Source organism: Salmo salar, chromosome ssa23 (genome assembly GCF_905237065.1).
Source record: "Salmo salar chromosome ssa23, Ssal_v3.1, whole genome shotgun sequence".
NCBI lineage: Eukaryota > Metazoa > Chordata > Actinopteri > Salmoniformes > Salmonidae > Salmo > Salmo salar.
Genome location: NC_059464.1, coordinates 17,029,926 through 17,050,724, shown reverse-complemented (window position 1 = coordinate 17,050,724; position 20,799 = coordinate 17,029,926). Strand labels below are relative to the sequence as shown.

General features: G+C 43.1%; 1 protein-coding gene across 6 annotated transcripts in view; it reads right to left on the bottom strand.

The window, feature by feature from the left end:
• The window catches only part of LOC106584166 (ecotropic viral integration site 5 protein homolog), a 93,666-nt gene that overhangs the window by 28,010 nt on the left and 44,857 nt on the right, over nt 1-20,799 (bottom strand). For 4 of the 6 annotated variants that reach the window (XM_014169108.2, XM_014169109.2, XM_014169110.2 and 1 more), the window contains 13 exons: nt 18,730-18,951; nt 17,417-17,491; nt 16,813-16,938; nt 15,744-15,887; nt 15,310-15,399; nt 14,909-15,006; nt 14,650-14,710; nt 14,386-14,439; nt 12,803-12,835; nt 12,177-12,323; nt 8,749-8,880; nt 2,979-3,119; nt 1,081-1,239 (listed from right to left, as the gene is read on the bottom strand). In XM_014169108.2, the coding sequence (XP_014024583.1) occupies nt 1,081-1,239; nt 2,979-3,119; nt 8,749-8,880; nt 12,177-12,323; nt 12,803-12,835; nt 14,386-14,439; nt 14,650-14,710; nt 14,909-15,006; nt 15,310-15,399; nt 15,744-15,887; nt 16,813-16,938; nt 17,417-17,491; nt 18,730-18,951 (1,482 nt within the window). The remainder of the gene's footprint in view (nt 1-1,080; nt 1,240-2,978; nt 3,120-8,748; nt 8,881-12,176; nt 12,324-12,802; nt 12,836-14,385; nt 14,440-14,649; nt 14,711-14,908; nt 15,007-15,309; nt 15,400-15,743; nt 15,888-16,812; nt 16,939-17,416; nt 17,492-18,729; nt 18,952-20,799) is intronic. The other 2 variants (XM_045706452.1, XM_014169111.2) reach the window with 2 other exon arrangements.

Sequence of the window (20,799 nt, the reverse complement as noted above, 5' to 3'; positions counted from 1 at the left end):
ACAGTGGCCTCCATCATTCTTAAATTGAAGAAATTTGGAACCACCAAGACTCTTCTTAGAGTTGGCTGCCCGGCCAAACTGAGCAAGGGCCTTGGTCAGGGAGGTGACCAAGAACCCGATTGTCACTCTGACAGAGCTCCAGAGGTCCTCTCTGGAGATGGGAGAACCTTCCAGAAGGATAACCATATCTGCAGCACTCCACCAATCAGGCCTTTATGGTAGAGTGGCCAGACGGAAGCCACTCCTCAGTAAAAAGCACATGACAGAGTTTGCCAAAAGGCACCTAAAGGACTCTCAGACCATGAAAAACAAGATTCTCTGGTGTGATGAAACCAAGATTGAACTCTTTGGCCTGAATGCCAAGCATCACGTATGAAGGAAACCTGGCACCATCCCGACGGTGAAGCACGGTGGTGGCAGCATCATGCTGTGGGGATATTTTTTAGCGGCAGGGACTGGGAGGCTAGTCAGGATCGAGGGAAAGATGAATGGAACAAAGTACAGAGAGATCCTTGATGAAAACCTGCTCCAGAGCAATCAGGACCTCAGACTGGGGCAAAGGTTCACCTTCCAACACAACAACCCTAAGCACACAGCCAAGACAACGCAGGAGTGGCTTCGAGACAGGTCTCAAAGTCCTTGAGTGTCTCAGCCAGAGCCCGGACTTGAACCCAATCGAACATCCCTGGAGAGACCTGAAAATAGCTGTGCAGAGAAGAATGGGAGAAACTCCCCAAATACAGGTGTGCCAAGCTTGTTTCGTCACACCCAAGAAGACTTGAGGCTGTAATCACTGCCAAAGGTGCTTCAACAAAGTACTGAGTAAAGGGTTTGAATACTTATGTAAATGTGCTAACAATTGTTAGTTTTTTTGTACATTTGCAAAAATTTCTAAAAACCTCTTTTGTCATTATGGGGTATTGTGTGTAGATTGATAAGAAGAAAAATGATTTAATACATTTTAGAATAAGGCTGTAATCTAATATAATGTGTAAAAAGTCAAGGGGTTGGAATACTTTCCGAATGCACTGTGACTACTAATATTTCTACAAAGGCTTAGCTGTGTGTGTGCCCTCTGACCTGTGTCTCCAGCTCCATCATCCTCTGTCGTGACTCTCTGAGCTCTGCCTGGGCCTCGGCCTCCCGTAGTCTGACACTCATTAGCTCGTCCTGCAGTTCAGACATAGCATTCTTCTTAGGGCTGTCCTTCCAGCGGCCCGCCGTACGCGCCAGGTGACGCTGTAAGAGCAGGTGGAGACGCACGCAATCAACCAAAGATGCTCGGACTCTACGCAACTAAAATAACTAAGTCCTCACCTTATATGGTGTGGATAATAGATGTCCCTCCTTACCAACTGAGCTCCTTCAGTCCAGTCACAGCCTAAGCTTCCCTCATAAAATTATACTACAGTGAGGGAAAAAAGTATTTGATCCCCTGCTGATTTTGTACGTTTGCCCACTGACAAAGAAATGATCAGTCTATAATTTTAATGGTAGGTTTATTTGAACAGTGAGAGACAGAATAACAACAAAAGAATCCAGAAAAACGCATGTCAAAAATGTTATAAATTGATTTGCATTTAAATGAGGGAAATAAGTATTTGACCCCCTCTCAAATCAGAAAGATTTCTGGCTCCCAGGTGTCTTTTATACAGGTAACGAGCTGAGATTAGGCGCACTCCCTTTAAGAGTGTGCTCCTAATCTCAGCTTGTTACCTGTATAAAAGACACCTGTCCACAGAAGCAATCAATCAGATTTCAAACTCTCCACCATGGCCAAGACCAAAGAGCTCTCCAAGGATGTCAGGGACAAGATTGTAGACCTACACAAGGCTGGAATGGGCTACAAGACCATCGCCAAGCAGCTTGGTGAGAAGGTGACAACAGTTGGTGCAATTATTCGCAAATGGAAGAAACGCAGAAGAACTGTCAATATCCCTCGGCCTGGGGCTCCATGCAAGATCTCACCTCGTGGAGTTGCAATGACCATGAGAACGGTGAGGAATCAGCCCAGAACTACACGGGAGGATCTTGTCAATGATCTCAAGGCAGCTGGGACCATAGTCACCAAGAAAACAATTGGTTACACACTACCCCGTGAAGGACTGAAATCCTGCAGCGCCCTCAAGGTCCCCCTGCTCAAGAAAGCACATATACATGCCCGTCTGAAGTTTGCCAATGAACATCTGAATGATTCAGAGGACAACTGGGTGAAAGTGTTGTGGTCAGATGAGACAAAATGGAGCTCTTTGGCATCAACTCAACTAACCATGTTTGGAGGAGGAGGAATGCTTCCTATGACCCCAAGAACACCATCCCCACCGTCAAACATGGAGGTGGAAACATTATGCTTTGGGGGGTGTTTTTCTGCTAAGGGGACAGGACAACTTCACCGCATCAAAGGGACGATGGACGGGGCCATGTACCGTCAAATCTTGGGTGAGAACCTCAGCCAGGGCATTGAAAATGGGTCGTGGATGGGTATTCCAGCATGACAATGGCCCAAAACACACGGCCAAGGCAACAAAGGAGTGGCCTAGCCAGTCTCCAGACCTTAATCCCATAGAAAATCTGTGGAGGGAGCTGAAGGTTCGAGTCAGCCTCGAAACCTTAATGACTTGAAGAAGATCTGCAAAGAGTGGGATAAAATCCCTCCTAAGATGTGTCCAAAGCTGGTGACCAACTACAAGAAACGTCTGACCTCTGTGATTGCCAACAAGGGTTTTGCCACCAAGTACTAAGTCATGTTTGGCAGAGGGGTCAAATACTTATTTCCCTCATTAAAATGCAAATCAATTTATAACATTTTTGACATGCATTTTTCAGGATTTTTTTGTTGTTATTCTGTCTCTCACTGTTCAAATAAACCTACCATTAAAATTATAGACTGATCATTTCTTTGTCAGTGGGCAAACGTACAAAATCAGCAGGGGATCAAATACTTTTCCCCCCTCACTGTATATTTAGCTGTTCCTTACCTGCCAGTGCTCCTCCACGTCTCGGACCTGTTGTCTGAGCTCCTTCTGCCCAGTCACAGCCTCAGCCTCTCTCAGCTTCACTGCTATCAGCTCCTCCTGCAACCTCACTACGTTGGTGTCATCTGGCAGAGACGTGTTCCTCTGAGGAGAGAGACCGAAACAAACAGTCACAACCAAAACAATGACTGAGAAGACACAAATTCAGGATGTGGAGTATGCTGGATAGGGACAGTAAAATACCAGGGATGTGTTCAGCAGGGCACAATGTTGTAGAATTTACAGATAGAAAAATAAATTATGTAGATTCTATTCAGATTTTCATCTGTCACATGAAATCACTTGCATCAGGTGCGTGTTTTCCGCTAATTGCATTTTGGCAAATGTTTGAAAATCACTTCACATTGGCTGCTTCATTACAGTAGTTGCATGTGACATAATATTGCTTCGTGGCTATTGTTGCATGTTTGAATGAAAGTCCCCCCCAAAATAATGTTTCTTGTAAGGCTGTGATGATACCAGTATCGCAATATTTTTTCAATGGCAAAAATAAAAACACGAAGCAGAAACGTTAAGATTCCGCGATAAAAAATATCAAAAGTAATTTCCAATTATGTCTACATAAGCAGCGTTCACTGTGAATGCAGTCTCCACTAAAGCGGGAACATTGAAATGTAAAGTCTATCACGCTGGCAGGAGAGGAGCATTCGTGTACCGATAGGACACATAGGGAGTGAATATTAAGCCTCTAAAACCGATCAATCTTATAATAATTATGATAACTTATTCCCAAGCAACTGGAAGTGTGAGTGATCGGTTTTGTACAACAGCGAACCAATCAGGTGGTAAAGCGGCGCGGCGATATGAATCCAACAAGCCATGGCTTCCCCCAGAGGAAAAGACTAGGAGCGACTTGGAAACGCAAACGACAGTAATAAACAGTTAAAGGCGATCCAGGAAAACGTAGCTTAAATGCTCTCAATGCACACCAAAACAAATTAACAGCAAAAATCTCATTACAAAAGTGTATTCGCTCGAAAAGAAAGTAGAGGCTACTGTGTCAGACACGCACAAACAAGGCGTGCGCATGAACGAACGAAATTAGCATTTTGGAAAAGTTGCAAACTTTAGAAGATGAATTGGACCAGCAAGAACACAGAACGAGTAGAAAAATTTGAATATTGCCCTTACCGGAAGACGAGGAAATAGGATACCTTTCTAGCTACGATTTAACTATACTACAATGTAATTCTATTTATTTTTGTGACTTGTAAACCTGTAAGAGTTCGGGACAGATGAAGAGAGGATGTCGAGTCATTCCTTTTTGTCATTACAGCTAAAACACAATGGTTGTTATTGGTGGCTCTATCCAAGGGATTGGGACGAGGTGACTGGGAGGGCGTCAAACATTTCTCTGAGGTGTGTGTGTGTGGGCAACTCACTCCAGTCTCTAGGTGGACCCACTCTCCCCATGTAGACCCCCACCAGTCACTATATTTTCATTTACTAGGTAATGCAAACTGACCACAATACTTAAGTTGCAATCTTTCTCCAACGTATGTGCAATAACAATCTATAGACTGTTGGTACATAAGAAGAGGAGTTGGAGCTTAAAAGCCCTAAAAAGGCATCGCGCCTGCTAAAATGTTTTATCTGATTCTTCAATAATAGACGGAACAGACAAGGTTAACTTTGATTTTATACAAGTCGAAGCCAAATTATTACATGGACTGTGCACAGGCTCCATGATGGGAAACCAACATATGGTTCTTGAACACTTTAATGTGGCTTTCCTGCAAGAGTTACATTTCAAAAAAGGAGAAATTGAATGTTTAAAGAGGAGCTGGGTTGGAGAGGCCTATGCTGCCGCCTACTGTAATAACAGCAGAGGTCTAGGCATCTTGATAAAGAAGAATACACCATTTTCTCTTATATCCCAGCACACGGACCAAGAAGGCGATTTTCTAATGTTTAATTATACCTTACATGGTGAAAATACATATTGATTTCATTGTATATCCCACCAGGGCAAATCTGGTGTTTTTAGATAGCTTGAATTCTATATTAGATCAAATCCAGACAGGAACTATTATTTTACCAGGCGACCTAAATCATACATTCCATAAGATTGACAGAAGTAGCAATAAAAAAAGGCAAATTCAAGGAACCTCCAAAAAATGTAATCTCTACAAGTAATTTACAAGACACCTGGAGATGACTATTGCCAACTACAGTACAAAAGACTACTCCTTTTTTACCTCAAAATAAGAAAAGTTATACAAGAATTTCCTAAATGCTCTCAACAATTTACTGGGGGGAAAAAAAAAAAAATCCATGAGTAATTAGAAACAACAAGATCAATGAAAATGTTAAAAGCTTTTATGAAAATCTATACTGAACACAAACATGTAAAGTGTTGGTCCCATGTTTCATGAGCTGAAAATAAAAGATCACAGAAATGTCCCATACTCACAAAAAGCTTTCTTCTCAAATGTTCTGCACACATTTGTTTACATCCCTGTTAGTGATAATTTCTCATTTGCCAAGAAAATCCATCCACCTGATGTGTGTCGCATATCAAAAAGCTGTTTAAACAGCATAATCATTCCACAGGTGCACCTTGTGCTGGGGGCAATAAAAGGCCACTCTAAAATGTGCAGTTTTGTCACACAACAATGCCACACATGTCTCAAGTTTTGAGGGAGTGTGCATTTGGGATGCTAACTACAGGAATATCCACCAGAATAGAATTGTAATTTCTCTACCATAAACAGACAAACATTGTTTTAGAGAAATTGGCAGTATGTCCAACCGGCCTCACAACAGCAGACCAAGTTTAACCCTGCCAGGGCAGGACCACCGAGTGCTGAAGTGCGTAAAGATCATCTGTCCTCAGTTGCAACACTCACTACCGAGTTCCAAACTGCCTCGAAGGAACGTCAGCACAAGAACTGTTTGTTGGGAGCTTCATGAAATGGGTTTCCATGGCCGAGCACACAAACACAAGCCCAAGATCACCATGTGCAATGCCAAGCGTTGGCTGGAGCGGTGTAAAGCTCGGCACCACTGGACTCTGGAGCAGTGAAACGCGTTCTCTGGAGTGATGAATCACAGTTCACCATCTGGCAATCCAATGGACGAATATGGGTTTTGCAGATGCCAGGAGAACACTACCTGCCCCAATGCATAGTGCCAACTGTAAAGTTTGGTGGAGGAGAAACAATGGTCGGTGGCTGTTTTTAAATGGTTCGGGCTAGGACCCTTAGTTCCAATGAAGGGAAATCTGTGCTTCCAACTTTGTGGCAACAATTTGGGCAAGGCCCTTTCCTGTTTCAGCATGACAACGCCCCCGTGCACAAAGCAAGGTCCATTCAGAAATTGTTTGTTGAGGTCAGTGTGGAGGAACTTGACTGGCCTGCATAGAGCCCTAACCTCAACCCCATCGAACACCTTTGATATGAATCGGAATGCTGACAGCGAGCCAGGCCTAATCACCCAACATCAGTGACAGACCTCACTAATTCTGTTGTGGCTAAATGGAAGCAAGTCCCCGGCCGCAGCAAAGTTCCAACATCTAGTGGAAAGCCTTCCCAGAAGAGTGGATGGTGTTATAGAAGCAAAGGGGGGGGGACCAACTCCATATTAATGCCCATGATTTTGGAATGAGATGTTTGACGAGCAGGTGTTCACATACTTTTGGTCATGTAGTGTATTTAAGGAGTGCATGGTGCCAGTATTGGAGGATTTGGATTAATGACAAATCTATGGATAGCATGATTGACAGAAACAAACAGGTAGGCCTAACACTTATTTTATTGAATAGGAAGAAATAGGCTCCAACAAAGCCCTCATTGTTTGTGAAGTCGAATTAAAATGAAGAAATGTTGTTGAAATGGGAACCATTTGCTGTCCACTTCTGTTTCATTATGCAGCAGCCGATCCAAAGCTGATATCTGCCCACTTGCCTTTTTAGTTGACTTTCTCCTGCACTCTCTCCTCATTAATAAGTTAATGATTGAAAAAGTGTCTTGTGACATTGTAATACATTTGGTCTATGGGCTACAACAACAATAAAAAACACACAGACTACATAATTTAGCCTATATTAAATACATTTTAGGGAGCGTTAGTCTCTCCAACATCACCCTGGCGAGGCACGCTGGGCATGGACAAGCTAAATATTTTGATCCCCTGCCTTTGGCAAAGTGGGCACTGCTTATCATGGGGTGGCATCAGCGCTCACTTAAATAGCCCTCATGCCACTGGGTGGGGTGAGAGAAGTTATTGTTTTGGGGCAGAATAATATAATGTGTTATGTGTTGTTGAAGGTGCATCTTTAACTCATAAAATTGCGCCCTCGTCGAACTGCCGCTCTAGGCAACTTTCTAATCCTGCCTGATGGGCAGGCCGGCCGTGGGGCCTAATCATATAATTTTATTTAGAATCCCTATTAACTCAATAGCATCTCTGTGGGTCATAAAGATTTGTCATTTAACTTTTAAAATGTATTACCTTTTATTGTGGCATTAAAACATCATGACTGGTTGTGTTTATCTAATTCTCAATCACTTCAAAAGGGCTCCTTTACTAGGCTACCCGCGCAAGCTCATCCACTCCCAACTTATTTCCAGCCTCCAAACAGTGGTGAATGGTAAGAGACATCTGCTACAAAAAAAAAAACACCAAAAGAGCTGTCTGCTGTCAGCCACGTAGCTCTGCCTTGGCCTAATGTTAATGTTCTTGTTGAACCACATCACATTTTAGAGCGTAGGCTATACACCTACCGCCTGTTTTCAAGTCCAGTCGCTCATTTTTCATGCCTCATATGGGAATGATAAATAATGGTGTAATAGCCAACAGTTTTAGACATTTTGTTTTCATTATTGTGATAGGCTCATGTTTTACCGTAACGGCGTACCGGACCACACCGCCTTACTTTCACACCTGAACATTACTTACGAAATGACAGTTAACGAAAATGTACGCTTAATCCCGTATAAACTAATGTATTACACAAGAGAAAAAAATTCTCACTGAGAGTGCAGTCAGACACTCGATGGGTTGGACAAGACTTTTCTCGTCAATCATCTTGAAAAACGTACACTTAACTGGAAAAATCAACCTATCCTCCATCGTTAACACAATGGAAAGTTGTTGAAATATTTGAGGTCATGTGGCGGAGAGTGATGCAGGCGCTGGAGATAGGGGTGTGGATGTTTGTGTGTGTCTGTATGTTTTACAATACAAAACAATTTTCAATTCCAAAATGAAATCTATCACACCGTAAAGAGGAATTCCCACTATGTGGATTGAATAGAACCCTAAATAAATGTGACTCTGGATGAAGAGAATGTTTGTTTTCAACATCCAACAGGGCTGTTTTCCTCCAAGTTAAATCCACTTCGCATTTTGTTTCTTTGCCACGATACTAACAAGTATCGCAATACTGGTATCGTCCCAGCCCTAGTAGGCATGCATATTATTTTCTGTTGGTCACATCATTTTACAAAATAAATGTAACCTGTTGTTAACTGGTTAATGGGGGTCAGTTAGTCGGCAGCAACATTTTATGAAATTTGCATCCCTAAATGTAGAACAAACATGCCTCTAGTCTCTACATGTAGAAACGGAATCACATCAGCTCTAGTCATGACATTTCTATCGGCAATATCCCACAATGTTTACCTATTCCAGGTGGAATACCTGACAGAGGACTAGGCTGCGGCACTGTGACAGTGAGTTCATGACAGACCGTCTGAGCCAGGTAACACACCTTCTCAATGTCCAGGATCTTGTCTTGCATCTCCTTGAGGGCACACTGGGACTCTGCCTCCTTTAGCCTGGCCTGAACCAGCTCTCTCTCCAGCTGCAGGATAGACTCCTCTGTGTAGCAGGGGATGCCCTTCTACAGTAGGGAGAAAGGAGAGGGAGGACCAGGAGAGAGTGAGGAAGAAATATTATTTTATACACCCTTTGAAATTGTTTCCCCAGACCTAAAATTTGTCAATGGAGAATGTCAATTTATGGTGCATTATAGTCCAGGACTAGGCTTTATATGTCTCTGGGAAACTGGCCAATAGTGTCCTTTAGGTTAGTCTGAGTAGGAATGCATTAGAATCTCGAAATAACACTGGATATTCAAATGACCTACTTAAAATCGAATTAAAAATACACACATTGTTTCGAAACAATATAAATGTTATACATTTTCATTTAATATATGAACATAGTATTGTAAAAAAAAACAACATTTGAGCAATCAACATGAGAAATACATAGTTATTGTGCTGTAACTTAGAAGTAGCTATCTACCTTATTAAATTGCACACCACTAACAACCCCTCTAAAACACACCAAGCAGTATAGCGCCTCACTTTCAAAAACATATTCTCAATTTCATCCTTGATTTCCACAGAGGACAACAAATTAGCCTCACTCTCCCAACGCATTATAAATGTTTAATGGGTATAGCAGCTCATTGTCAGAGCAAGAGAGCACATTATGTAAAACACCGCAGTGCAGACATCACAACACGTTTCACTAAATCAGCTCATCAATATTAAAGTGTCTGTTTAGCACCAAGAGAGGGTCCCACTGGGGTTTCCGCACAGACACACACACAGCTCTGACTCCACATTGCATACACCCACACAGCAGCTCCTTATAAATTCATGAATCCTTTCCAGGAGTATGCTAATGACAGAAAAAGGTGGTTGCACTGCGCTGACAGCATGCCCCAATTTGAAGTAATGCATTGAAACAGGATCATTCTGTATAGAGTAAGAAGAGCGAGAGAGTTTGTGGTCTGCAGTGAAGAGGTGGGGAGAATCCATCTCCACTGTCACCTTCACTGACTGCGAATGTGTTGCTAAGCAGTGTAAATATTTTGATTAAGTGTGAAAAGTAAACATTGCCAACACAGGATATACATACAGTGCCTTCGGAAAGCATTCAGACGCCTTGACTTATTCCATATTTTGTTACGTTACAAAATGGATAAAAAACAAAAATTATCCTCAGCAATCTACATACAATACCCCATAATGACAATGCGAAAACAGGTTTAGACATTTTTGCAAATGTATTACAAATAAACTAAAATACATTTACATAAATATTCAGACCCCTTGCTAAGAGACTCGAAAATGAGCTCAGGTGCATCCTGCTTCCATTGATCTTCTTTGAGATGTTTCTACAACTTGTTTGGAGTCCACCTGTGGTAAATTCAATTAATTGATCTAGAGGTGAAAGAAACGCACACCAATTTAGGCGAGGTGCTGGCTAGCGGAGTAGAACACTTGAAAAATTAAAGGAGAGCCGCACACTCTTGGAGCTCAGATGCAATAATTTAATAACCTAATAACCAATGTTTCGACAGACAAACTGTCTTCATCGGGGTATAATGACAAACACTGCGGGGTGACTAGTTTTAGTGTCAAAGGACACACACAGGTGTCTGTAATCATGGCCGGGTGTGGCCTGATATCATTGGTTAATTCTCAATGTAAAAAATAGCACACCAAAAACATGAATGAATAGCATACGATCATAGATACAATTTGGCTACATAGGCCTACAAACATTTACAATAGCAAAATCACAATAATCACAAATTCGATTGATTGGACATGATTTGGAAAGGCACACACCTCTCTATATAAGGTCCCACAGTTGACAGTGTAAGTCAGAGAATAAACAAGTCATGAGGTCGAAGGAATTGTGCGTAGAACTCCGAGACAGGATTGTGTCGAGGCACAGATCTGGGAAATGGTACCAAAACATTTCTGCAGCATTTAAGGTCCCCAAGAACACAGTGGCCTCCATCATTCTTAAATGGAAGAAGTTTGGAACCACCAAGACTCTTCCTAGAGCTGGCTGCCTGGCCAAACTGAGCAATCGGGAGAGAAGGGCTTTGGTCAGGGAGGTGACCAAGAACCCGATTGGACCTCTGACAGAGCTCCAGAGTTCCTCTGTGGAGATGGGAGAACTTTCCAGAAGGACAACTATCTCTGTCGCACTCCACCAATCAGGCCTTTATGGTAGAGTGGCCAGACGGAAGCCACTCCTCAGTAAATGGCACGACAGCCCGCTTAGAGTTTGCCAAAAGGTGCCTAAAGGACTCTCAGATCATGAGAAACAATATTCTCTGGTCTGATTGAACTCTGGCCTGAATGCCAAGCATCACATCTGGAGGAAACCTGGCACCATCCCTATGGTGAAGCATGGTGGGGGCAGCATCATGCTGTGGGGATGTTTTTCAGAGGCAGGGCCTGGGAGACTAGTCAGGATCGAGGGAAAGATGAACGGCACAAAGTACAGAGATATCCTTGATGAAAACCTGCTCCAGAGCGCTCATGGCCTCAGGACTGGGGTGAAGGTTCACCATCCAACAGGACAACAACACTAAGCACACAGCCAAGACAACACAGGAGTAGCTTCGGGACAAGTCTCTGAATGTCCTTGAGTGGCACAGCCAGAGCCTGGATTTGAACCCGATAGAACATCTCTGGAAAGATCTGAAAATAGCGGTGCAGCAACGCTCCCCATCCAATCTGACAGAGTTTGAGAGGATCTGCAGAGAAGAATGGGAGAAACTCCTGTTTTTGCTATGCCATTACGGGGTATTGTGTGCAGATTGATGAGGGAGAAAAAAAAAACAATCCATCAACTTTAGAATAAGGATGTAACCTCCCAAAATGTGGAAAAAGTCAAAGGGTCTGAATACTTTCCAAAGGCACTGTGTACATGGCTAGTTCTCAAGACATGAACGTGGACAGAAGACACTCTGTATTCAGTCACTGCCCATGCATCCAGTGCTAAAACAAAAGCTGCATCTTATTCAATCTCATGACTATCTGACCTAGGGCTTTATACAAAATCATCCCATTAAATAGTGAACATCAACAAGCCAAAATAGTTGCACCACATCAGGAGACATTTCAACAATCTCAATATCCTGTGCCTGAGTCAGACATGGAGACCAGACCACTGATCCGAGCCTGATGGATGGAGGGTTGACCAGGCCTGGGCTGATGGTCATCCCTCCCAGAGGTGGCACTGTAATATGTGCCACTGAGCAGGAGCTTTAAAGCAGCTTACTGTACATACATTTGTAGTATATGAATGTGATCCCTGGAATTGTCATCGCCAGACTAAATCAACTGAGCCATACAGGAACATGAGCACTGTGCTACTCCTTACCAATAGTGGTCTCTGCTGGAGCTCCCTGATGGTGCTCTGTGCCAGCTCCAGTTGAGCTGTGGCCTCTTCGCTCTGCTGCCTGACTGTGGCCAGCTCCCGCACGACCAGGTAGTTCTCCTCTGCTTCCTGGGCGCGTGTCACTTGTCCCTTTAGGACATAACCAACCGATGTTGGGGTGAGCAGGGAGCACCCACGGGGGTGGGATGGACGGAAGGGGTGGGCATATCAAAGATGATATAAATAAAGCAGGATTGGGGGGGGGGGGTTTAATTTTAAAACGCATGCTGTTTTTTCTCTCTGCAAAAGTTTAAGATTGAGTCTCTTTGGTGGACTCGGATTGATAGCTCTAAGCATTTTCTTTTGGCATGGTTCAAGATACTTAGGCATGCTGTTATGGGTGATTACATGCACTTCTTGAATCCTAGATTTCACCAAAGCGATCGGATTTCCATGTCCTTATTTTACATAAATTTATTAAAAATAATAATTTGGACATTTATTGTACTATCATTTAAAGGTCAAATCATTAGCATGCAAAGCTACATCGCAATACAGACATTTGAGATGGGAAAGTGCAATGTAAGAGGGATGAGGGGGGATAGTGGAGGAGAAAATGAAGTTTGTACCTGGATCAATCTATCTGCCAAGGAAGCACTTTCCTACAAAACAGAAATATCCACAAGAGAGAGAAGCACAGAGAACGAAAGACCAAAGAACACAGTTATAACAGAAAAAAAACAGACAAACACTTGATTTGGTTTTTATAAAGGGAAACTCAATGTTCATTTTCCTTCCTCCGTCGTTTTGGCAACCAATTACAATGTGAATCCTAACTTCCACATAAGTCAAATTTTCACTTAGCCATGCATTGATGTCAACGGGAGAAGTTAGCAATTGCCCCATAGTGTCCAAGTTATTTTACAAGTATGGGAGGTAGAAAAGGAACATGGTCTTGAGGTGTAGTGAAAAGGTTGTGGGGGTAAAGTGGTGACAGTGAGAATTAGGTGGTGAGGGTGACAGACAACATGGTGATGAATTTCACACAGGCAAAGCAGAAGACAAGGGCTAAACAGGGCCAAGAGGAAAATAAGACTAAGAAGTTAGCTATAAGCAGCATTTTTTTTAGGATGTAGCCATGCCTTTTTAAGTTCTTAAGTGCCGCATGGTAACACTTTAGAAGCTTTTGAGCAATTCCAGTTAATATTTTGGGTATGAGAAGTTGCAGCCTTCGACTGGATTTGAAGCGATACTGTGATATGAGTAAGTGAGTGAGTGGTTATGCCTCTAGACAGAGGCTGGTCGTTTGGGACAGATATTCAGGCAGTCCTCTGCCCAGGCCTCATGCATGGTGTCCTGGTACTCTGACCAGGCCTGGCAGTGCCTGTATCTTTGTGCTCAGACAAACATACCGGAAGATCCCAACAACATGCACAACAATGGCAGCTGTGCACTCTGGCATGCAGTGCTGCTCTGCATCATCCCAGGAGTCAACAGTCATAACTGAATGTAGCCTTTTAGAGCTCCACAGCCAGCTATAATCTCAGAGGGTCTGATGTGAAGTGAGCTGGCAACCGGAGGGTTGCTGGTATCAAATCCTAGATGCCATTGTGCCCTCGAGCAAGGCACTTAACACTCCACAACAACAGCTCCCCGGGTGTCCAGTGTGGCAGCCCCCCCCGCACCTCTCCAAAAACCTGCATGTGTACGCATGTGTCATTCGGCGGGGTTGGGTTAAAAGCGGAAGTCAAATTTCAGTTGGACCTTGTGTGCAATCGACCAATAAAGTGGTCTTAATCTTACCTGGTCCTGAGCGTGGATCTCAAGACTGAGACATGCATCTCAACGTAAGACTTGCATTCCAAAGCCAACTAGGATCCTTTCACCCAATAAGATATACACTGTCAGTGAGTGAGAATTCTAGTGTTGTCTTGTAAATTGGACAGACAGCCCAACAGCAGCACAGGCCAGTTAGTAACAACAAGACCCACGAGACTTTAGTGAACAACAACAGACACATGATGCATGAACAAGCACTTGATGGGTTAATGTATGGTAGGGGGTTATGGTCTTGTTGTGTGAATGGCCCTGACAAAAAGGTTCACTGGTATAATATGACTTATTACTATGACTGGTGTCATGACATAGGATGGCAAGGAGAGCCATGGTTCAACCTGTTACCACCCTCCTCCACCTCCTTTGTTTCACTCACTTTCTCCAGTGTGTCTATCCTCTGTTTCAGCAGTCTGTTCTCTGTGCGCAACCTCTGCAACACAAGGACACAGAACACAAATACAAAGATCATACATACCTGGGGTTTTAAGTACAGTGAACTCAGCTTTACGAAGTGCGGTTAGTGATCAAATTGACCTGTACTGATGTCTAAGAGTGAACAATACTACTGCCTTGACTGATATCCTGGTAAGTTTAAAACATGTTCCAAACTAAACACATAGCCTACTGCTCCACCATTCACCTTAATCTCCACCTGCTCCTCCATCTCCTTAGTTTTGATTGTAGTGTATTCCTTTTCTAACCTGAAAACAGGAGTCATACAGCATCAACACAGCGCACTGGCACCACGTGTACTTGCAGCAAGCACTCATCTCCATCACACTGTAACTACCGTTGCCATGACAGCTCAAGGAACACATCAATTACATATGCAGTCACAGACGTGCTTTTACAGTAACCAGGCCTAGAGTCCAAGGAGCGAGCAGAAGCGTACTACTCACTTCTTCATCTTCTTGGCGTTGTACTTGACGTTATAAGCAGCGAGGATGACCTTGTCTGGTCCACTTTCCAGCTGGTGGGGGATGACCCTCTGAAAGTGCTACAGCAGAGCAGGGCGAGACGTAACTATTGGGTGAGTACGAGACAGACATGCTCACAAAGAAACTTCAAGTGTATGTTTATTGTCTTTCAATCTGTATCCTTTAGCCTGGTCCCAGATCAGTTTGTGCCGTCTTGCCAATATCACAAACAGAACAAACAGATCTGGGACCAGACTATGCATCTTGTGCCTGCCGGCAATAATTGCCCCTCTGGGATGAAAAAAGTTTGAATTGAAAGGATAATTGTGTGCATTAACTCGGACAGGGTTGTAATTATAATGGTTACGGCTGCTCAGTCATACCTGTAACATTCCCTCCATGTCCAGCTGTATGAGTTCTGCCTGGTTCAATTGTAGAATGGCCAGCCCCACACGGAACACTATCTCCAGACCCTGAGACAAGCATTCCATTATCAGAACATTCTATTATCTAGTACCGCACAGAACACTGCGTTACCAAGGTGAAATTGAAGTTTAGTCCATAAGATATTCCAATGTGTCCTTTCTGCCAAGGCCACCAGTGGGCGCCAATTGCTTGCATTTCCTCACAGACCCTTGTTGGCTGTAATAAAAATTATTCTGGACTCACTTGACTAGAAGTAGATTGTCAAACATGAGTAAATCAGACGTTCAATAAAAGCGGCAATCTGGGTTTAGTTTATCAGCAAAATGGCAGCCCTGCCACCAGTTCTGGCATACAGTTGGGCGACGGGGATTGCACCTTTAACTCGACTCACCTCTAACATGAAGATGTCAAAGATCCTGGTAGCAACAGGGAGAGGGAAGGAGGTGAGGAAGATGGTGAGGAACCAGGAGGAGGCGTACATAGAGGTGTGGAAACTTTGGGCCTGGAAGTGGATATGGAGGTCTGGGAGAAGTTCCTAAAGGAGGGGGTGAAACGGTGGGTCGGAGATAGAGGGAGATATGAATAGAATAAAACATGATCTTAAATAAAGATGTCACATTATCGTGACACATCGACTAATTGTAAGTCGCTCTGGATAAGAGCGTCTGCTAAATGATTACTATATCATTTGTATTCATATTGTCATAGTAAATCAACGTTCTGACCATGCTGCTTGCGTTACATGTGCGAGCGTTGCAAAATAAATGTACACATACATGTTACGCAATCTTGCTTGTCAATGACTGTCTGCGTAGTCAGGCGCTAAAATAAAACTAGGTTCTATTTGTGACGCTTGATGCACTGCAAGTCCCGCCTCTCCCATCTCCTCATTGATTTTTAGGAGCATATATGCACATGGGTGATTGAAAAATGAACTGAGGTCCACACTCCAGTCCAGCTGGTGGTGGTGATACACCTTAAAGTTGGTTGCCAACCGCCATAATATAGTCTAAAGAAGAAGACTGGAGGAGGAGAGATTACTAGAAACTAACTTTACCTTTAAACTTTAAACTTTACCCTTTTATCTGTGGATTAATTGTCAGAGTAGAGGACCTTGTGCATTTCAGGTAAAATAACAACCCAATGTTTACATCCTAGGACAAATTAGCTAGCAACAGCAAGCTAGCTAGCTAAATGGCCATAAATGTTTAATGCTTTTCGACCTGTCCCCAAATGAATACAGTTGGTTCTGAGTTAGTTTTGATATTTCAACCAGCGTGTCCTAATCGCATCTGGTGTGGATGGACAAAATCAACATGCGCCCGATGACGCATGCGGAAGCACGCCCGCGCCCGGTCTAGTCAGCATGTAAGGAGTCTTGGAGCGTGCTGCTGTAAGTCAATATTGCTCTGTAAAAGGTTGGGAATTCATTCATGTATCGAACCCATATCAGGTCTTACCTGGATCATAAACTCAAACTGGTACATGCAGAGTCCCAGCTCAGCCATACTGGGTTTGAACAGTTCTCTCAGTCTGTAGTCCTGCATCAGCTTCACGAACACACAGAACGCCTCCTCCTCAGGCATCTGGTGAGGGGGTCACCACCAAACAAACAAACAAAGATCAACAAACAGTTTCCTTTAACCTTCAACAAAAGACCTCCTCATACACCATCTAGACCACACAAACACACAGAGAGAGAGAGAGAGATTAAGCCAAGTCCTGGACTAAAATATACCTTCAATGGAGATTCTTCATTGACAATGTTTTTTAGTCTGAGACTAGGCTTAATCTGTGTCTGGGAAACCAGCCTTTAAGAGACCTCACAACTTAATTAAACCTTTAATAAAAAAATGTCTTCCTCATATACATAAAATACAAACTTCACACAATACAAAATCAGACATATTATAATACAAGTTAATCACCACCACACAATTTACTCTTAGTACAGTTCTCAAGAAAATGTACTCTGGTCAATATAATGAGTCTGTCAATGTGTGTAGTGGAAGGTTACATGTGACCATAACACAGCATGTGTGTGTTTCCTAGTCCCATTATTACCTGCATGAGCAGCAGTCCGACGATGAAAGCACTTCCCTGACAGTAACCGACCTCCCGGTCCACCAGAGAGTAGGCCTGCAACAACAACAGGAAGTGACCTCGGATCAGTCTTCAGCCATGGTCATGAGGAGAGCTAAGCACTCTGGGGTTGCATCCCAAATGGCACCCTATTCCCTACATGGAGCACTCCTTTTGACCAAAAGTAGTGCACTTTATAGAGGAATATAGTGCCACTTGGCATGCAAGTCAGGGTCTATGAGAAACTGTCCCAGCTAAGGTTTTCCAGGGTCAAGGTGTAACTGTGGACTCAACACTTTCTGCCCTGTGTTCAAGCAATTCAGCACGAAGCAGGGCTACTGGCTCCCATTAAAACCTAATGAATTACTACTCCATTGGGTTGAGAAACAGCTTTTCTAGAACAATTCTGCCTCATGAGAAGAATAAAAGCAGTGCTCTAACGCATTCTTCTTCTTCGTCTTCTATTGACAGGACAGTCAGCTGATTGCCAGTCTGTCGGTGCTATCCTGCCAAGAGCACAAATGGATATGGGACCAGGCTGATAAGACAGATAGTTAGAGAGACAGGAAAGATTTGTCGAAAGATGGTGCAGGATTCATTCCAGTTACGATTATACACTGAGTATACAAAACATTAAGAACACATGCTCTTTCCATGACCAGGTGAACGCTGTGATCCATTATTGATGTAATGTGTTAAATCCACTTCAAATCAGTGTAGATGTAGGGGAGGAGACAGGTTAAATAAGGATTTTTAAGGCTTGAGACAATTGGGGGGGGGTGTCAAGAACTGCAACGCTGCATTTTTTTTTTTAACACTCGACAGTTTCCCATGTGTATCAAGAATGGTCCACCACCTAAAGAAAATCCAGCCAACTTGACAACTGTGGGAAGCATTGGAGTCAACATGGGCCAGCATCCCTGTGGAATGCTTCCGACAACTTGTAGAGTCCATGCCCCCGATGAATTGAGGCAGGTCTGAGGGCAAAAAGGTAGGTGGGGGGAGTGCAACTCAATATTAGAAAGGTGTTCGTAATGTTTGGTATACTCAGTGTCTAAGTGCTGAAGGCGCAGGAGATAACCGCTAAACCAATTCCAGACCACACTGTAAAGCAATCTGTTGCGCATATTGGTTTGAAACAAAACACAAGGGTTGCAAAATTCCAGTAACTTTCTCCAAAATCTTTTTTTATTCCAGTTGAAGAGTTCCAGGTTAGAGGATTCCCTCGTAGCTTACACCTTGATTCTAGAAATCCTATATATATTTTTTTTTGGTGCAAACCTAAAAGCATTCACCTTCATGACATTGAAGAGTACTTCCTGTCCCAAGCTGTCCTCCTTAAAGAACTCGTGCTCAGGGTAGGTCCGGGCGATGTCCCGGCGAATCAGCTTCTCGCAGGGTGATGTCATCTTCAGCAGCTCAGAGTACTGGTCTTTGATAGGCATGTTCTGGGCATTGCATAGCAACTGCCATACTATTGCCCGGAAGTGGTGGGGGATCCCTTTTCTGACCAGATCCTGTTGGGGGGAGATGAAAAATATAATCAGTATTGGCTTTGGTCCGAAAATGCTAATATTACCAATTGGTGGCAGTAACTAAACCAAAGTGTGGCTTGCAGTTTATCCGACCTTGTCAATAGATCGCTTTCAAGATATATAAATGTTTTTGCGGACTTTCTCTAACCATTAACGTAACGAGAACAGCCTTTCGAAGGAAAACATGTTGTTTTCTTCATGTTTTTACATACAAAGTAATATACTGGTATCCACATAGTATGAGACTTCCTATGACGGTGTTCAGAACAAACTAAATCATTTGTCTCTCTGTGTGCTGCTATGCTCCAATGTGTTTTTCTCCACAGCACAGCATGCACCCCAGTCAGTCTCAGTCATCATAATACAATTTCTCCACCACTAAATATAATCTAGTCAGCAAGGCCTTGTGCAGAGTGAAATGTTGTTCTTGCAAATTACTGCTGATGTGACTCGATTAGGACCTTTCCTCTGCAAACAGGGAACACTGGCATGTGTTGCTTCTTAGAGAGAGAGTGTGTGTGTGTGTGTGGTAATGGGATCTCTCTCCCTTTCTCTGAGGTCATCCTGGACAGTCCCAGCCTTGTAATGGAAACAATAGACTCTTACAGTAAGCCTACTGTACGTTCCTAGAAGGAAAAGATGTAGCCTACTTTGTGGCTCTCAGCTCATTCATTCCACCTCTGTGTTCCATCTCCCTATCCCACCACTGCATTACACACACACACACACACACACACACCCACACACACACACCAGGGTTTCCATTAGCTGGTAATTGCCGGCTTTTCGGCCAATTGTCTGGGAGAAGAAGAAAAAAATCCCATTGTGAAATAATGCTTTTTAGCCCATTCATTGATGTAAATACAGTTGACTGGTCATGCTTATCGGTCTATAGGTCAATTTGTGGAATTCATCTGGTGCGTGTGTAGTCTACAGTATATTCGTTACGCGTCATAATTATCTTTTTATTTTATTTAACCTTTATTTATCAAATGCATATAGCATACAGATCCTTCGAGTGGAAAATCTGTCAAACACCACGAGAGCTGTTGCTACAGCCTATCAAACAGCGAATGCATAGGCAACGGAATGCAGGCTTCATCAGCGCATCACACACCACTTTGCAATGAGCTGGAGGCAGTATGCATTTTGAAAACTTATACTTAATGGTTTGAAACCTGAACGTTTTACTACATATTATGAGGCATGTCTTACCTTGCTTCAAAGCAGCCTAGCCAAAATCTAGACCGTATTTGTGGAGGCAATTATTTTATATAAACTCTTTCATTGTCTAGTAGCCAAAGGCACAATCTTAGTCATATTAGTAACCCATGCTATTTGTTGCAAATTAGATCTCCCCTTATGAATTTGGGATCAATTCTCCCACAACTGTCGCGGAGTCTGTTTGGAATAGACAATTTCTCAACAAGCTGACCAATAGAAGATGTAAACATTTCTACTACGGGGGATAGTAGATTGACTGAGGAAAGGTAAATGTGGACAGTTATTCTAATAGCTTCAAAGTGCACATCAGAATTCGGTAAGAATGACTGCACATCGTTGCATCCTTGACTTGAATGTTCTGTTAATATGAATTACCATATTCTAAATGTGATTTCTGTCATTCTGAGCACTGTGGGTGGATGCCCTAATCAGGTTGCGCACCCAATGTATATGGGGCCAGTACATTTCTCAAATGTCCGGTAAATTAAAAGGCGCCACATTTTCCTAACGGAACCCTGACGCACACCCACCAACCCTCCACTGGATGACTCTCATACACAGATGCAAGAGGAAACTCATGAATAATGCATACAGCTGTGAATACGT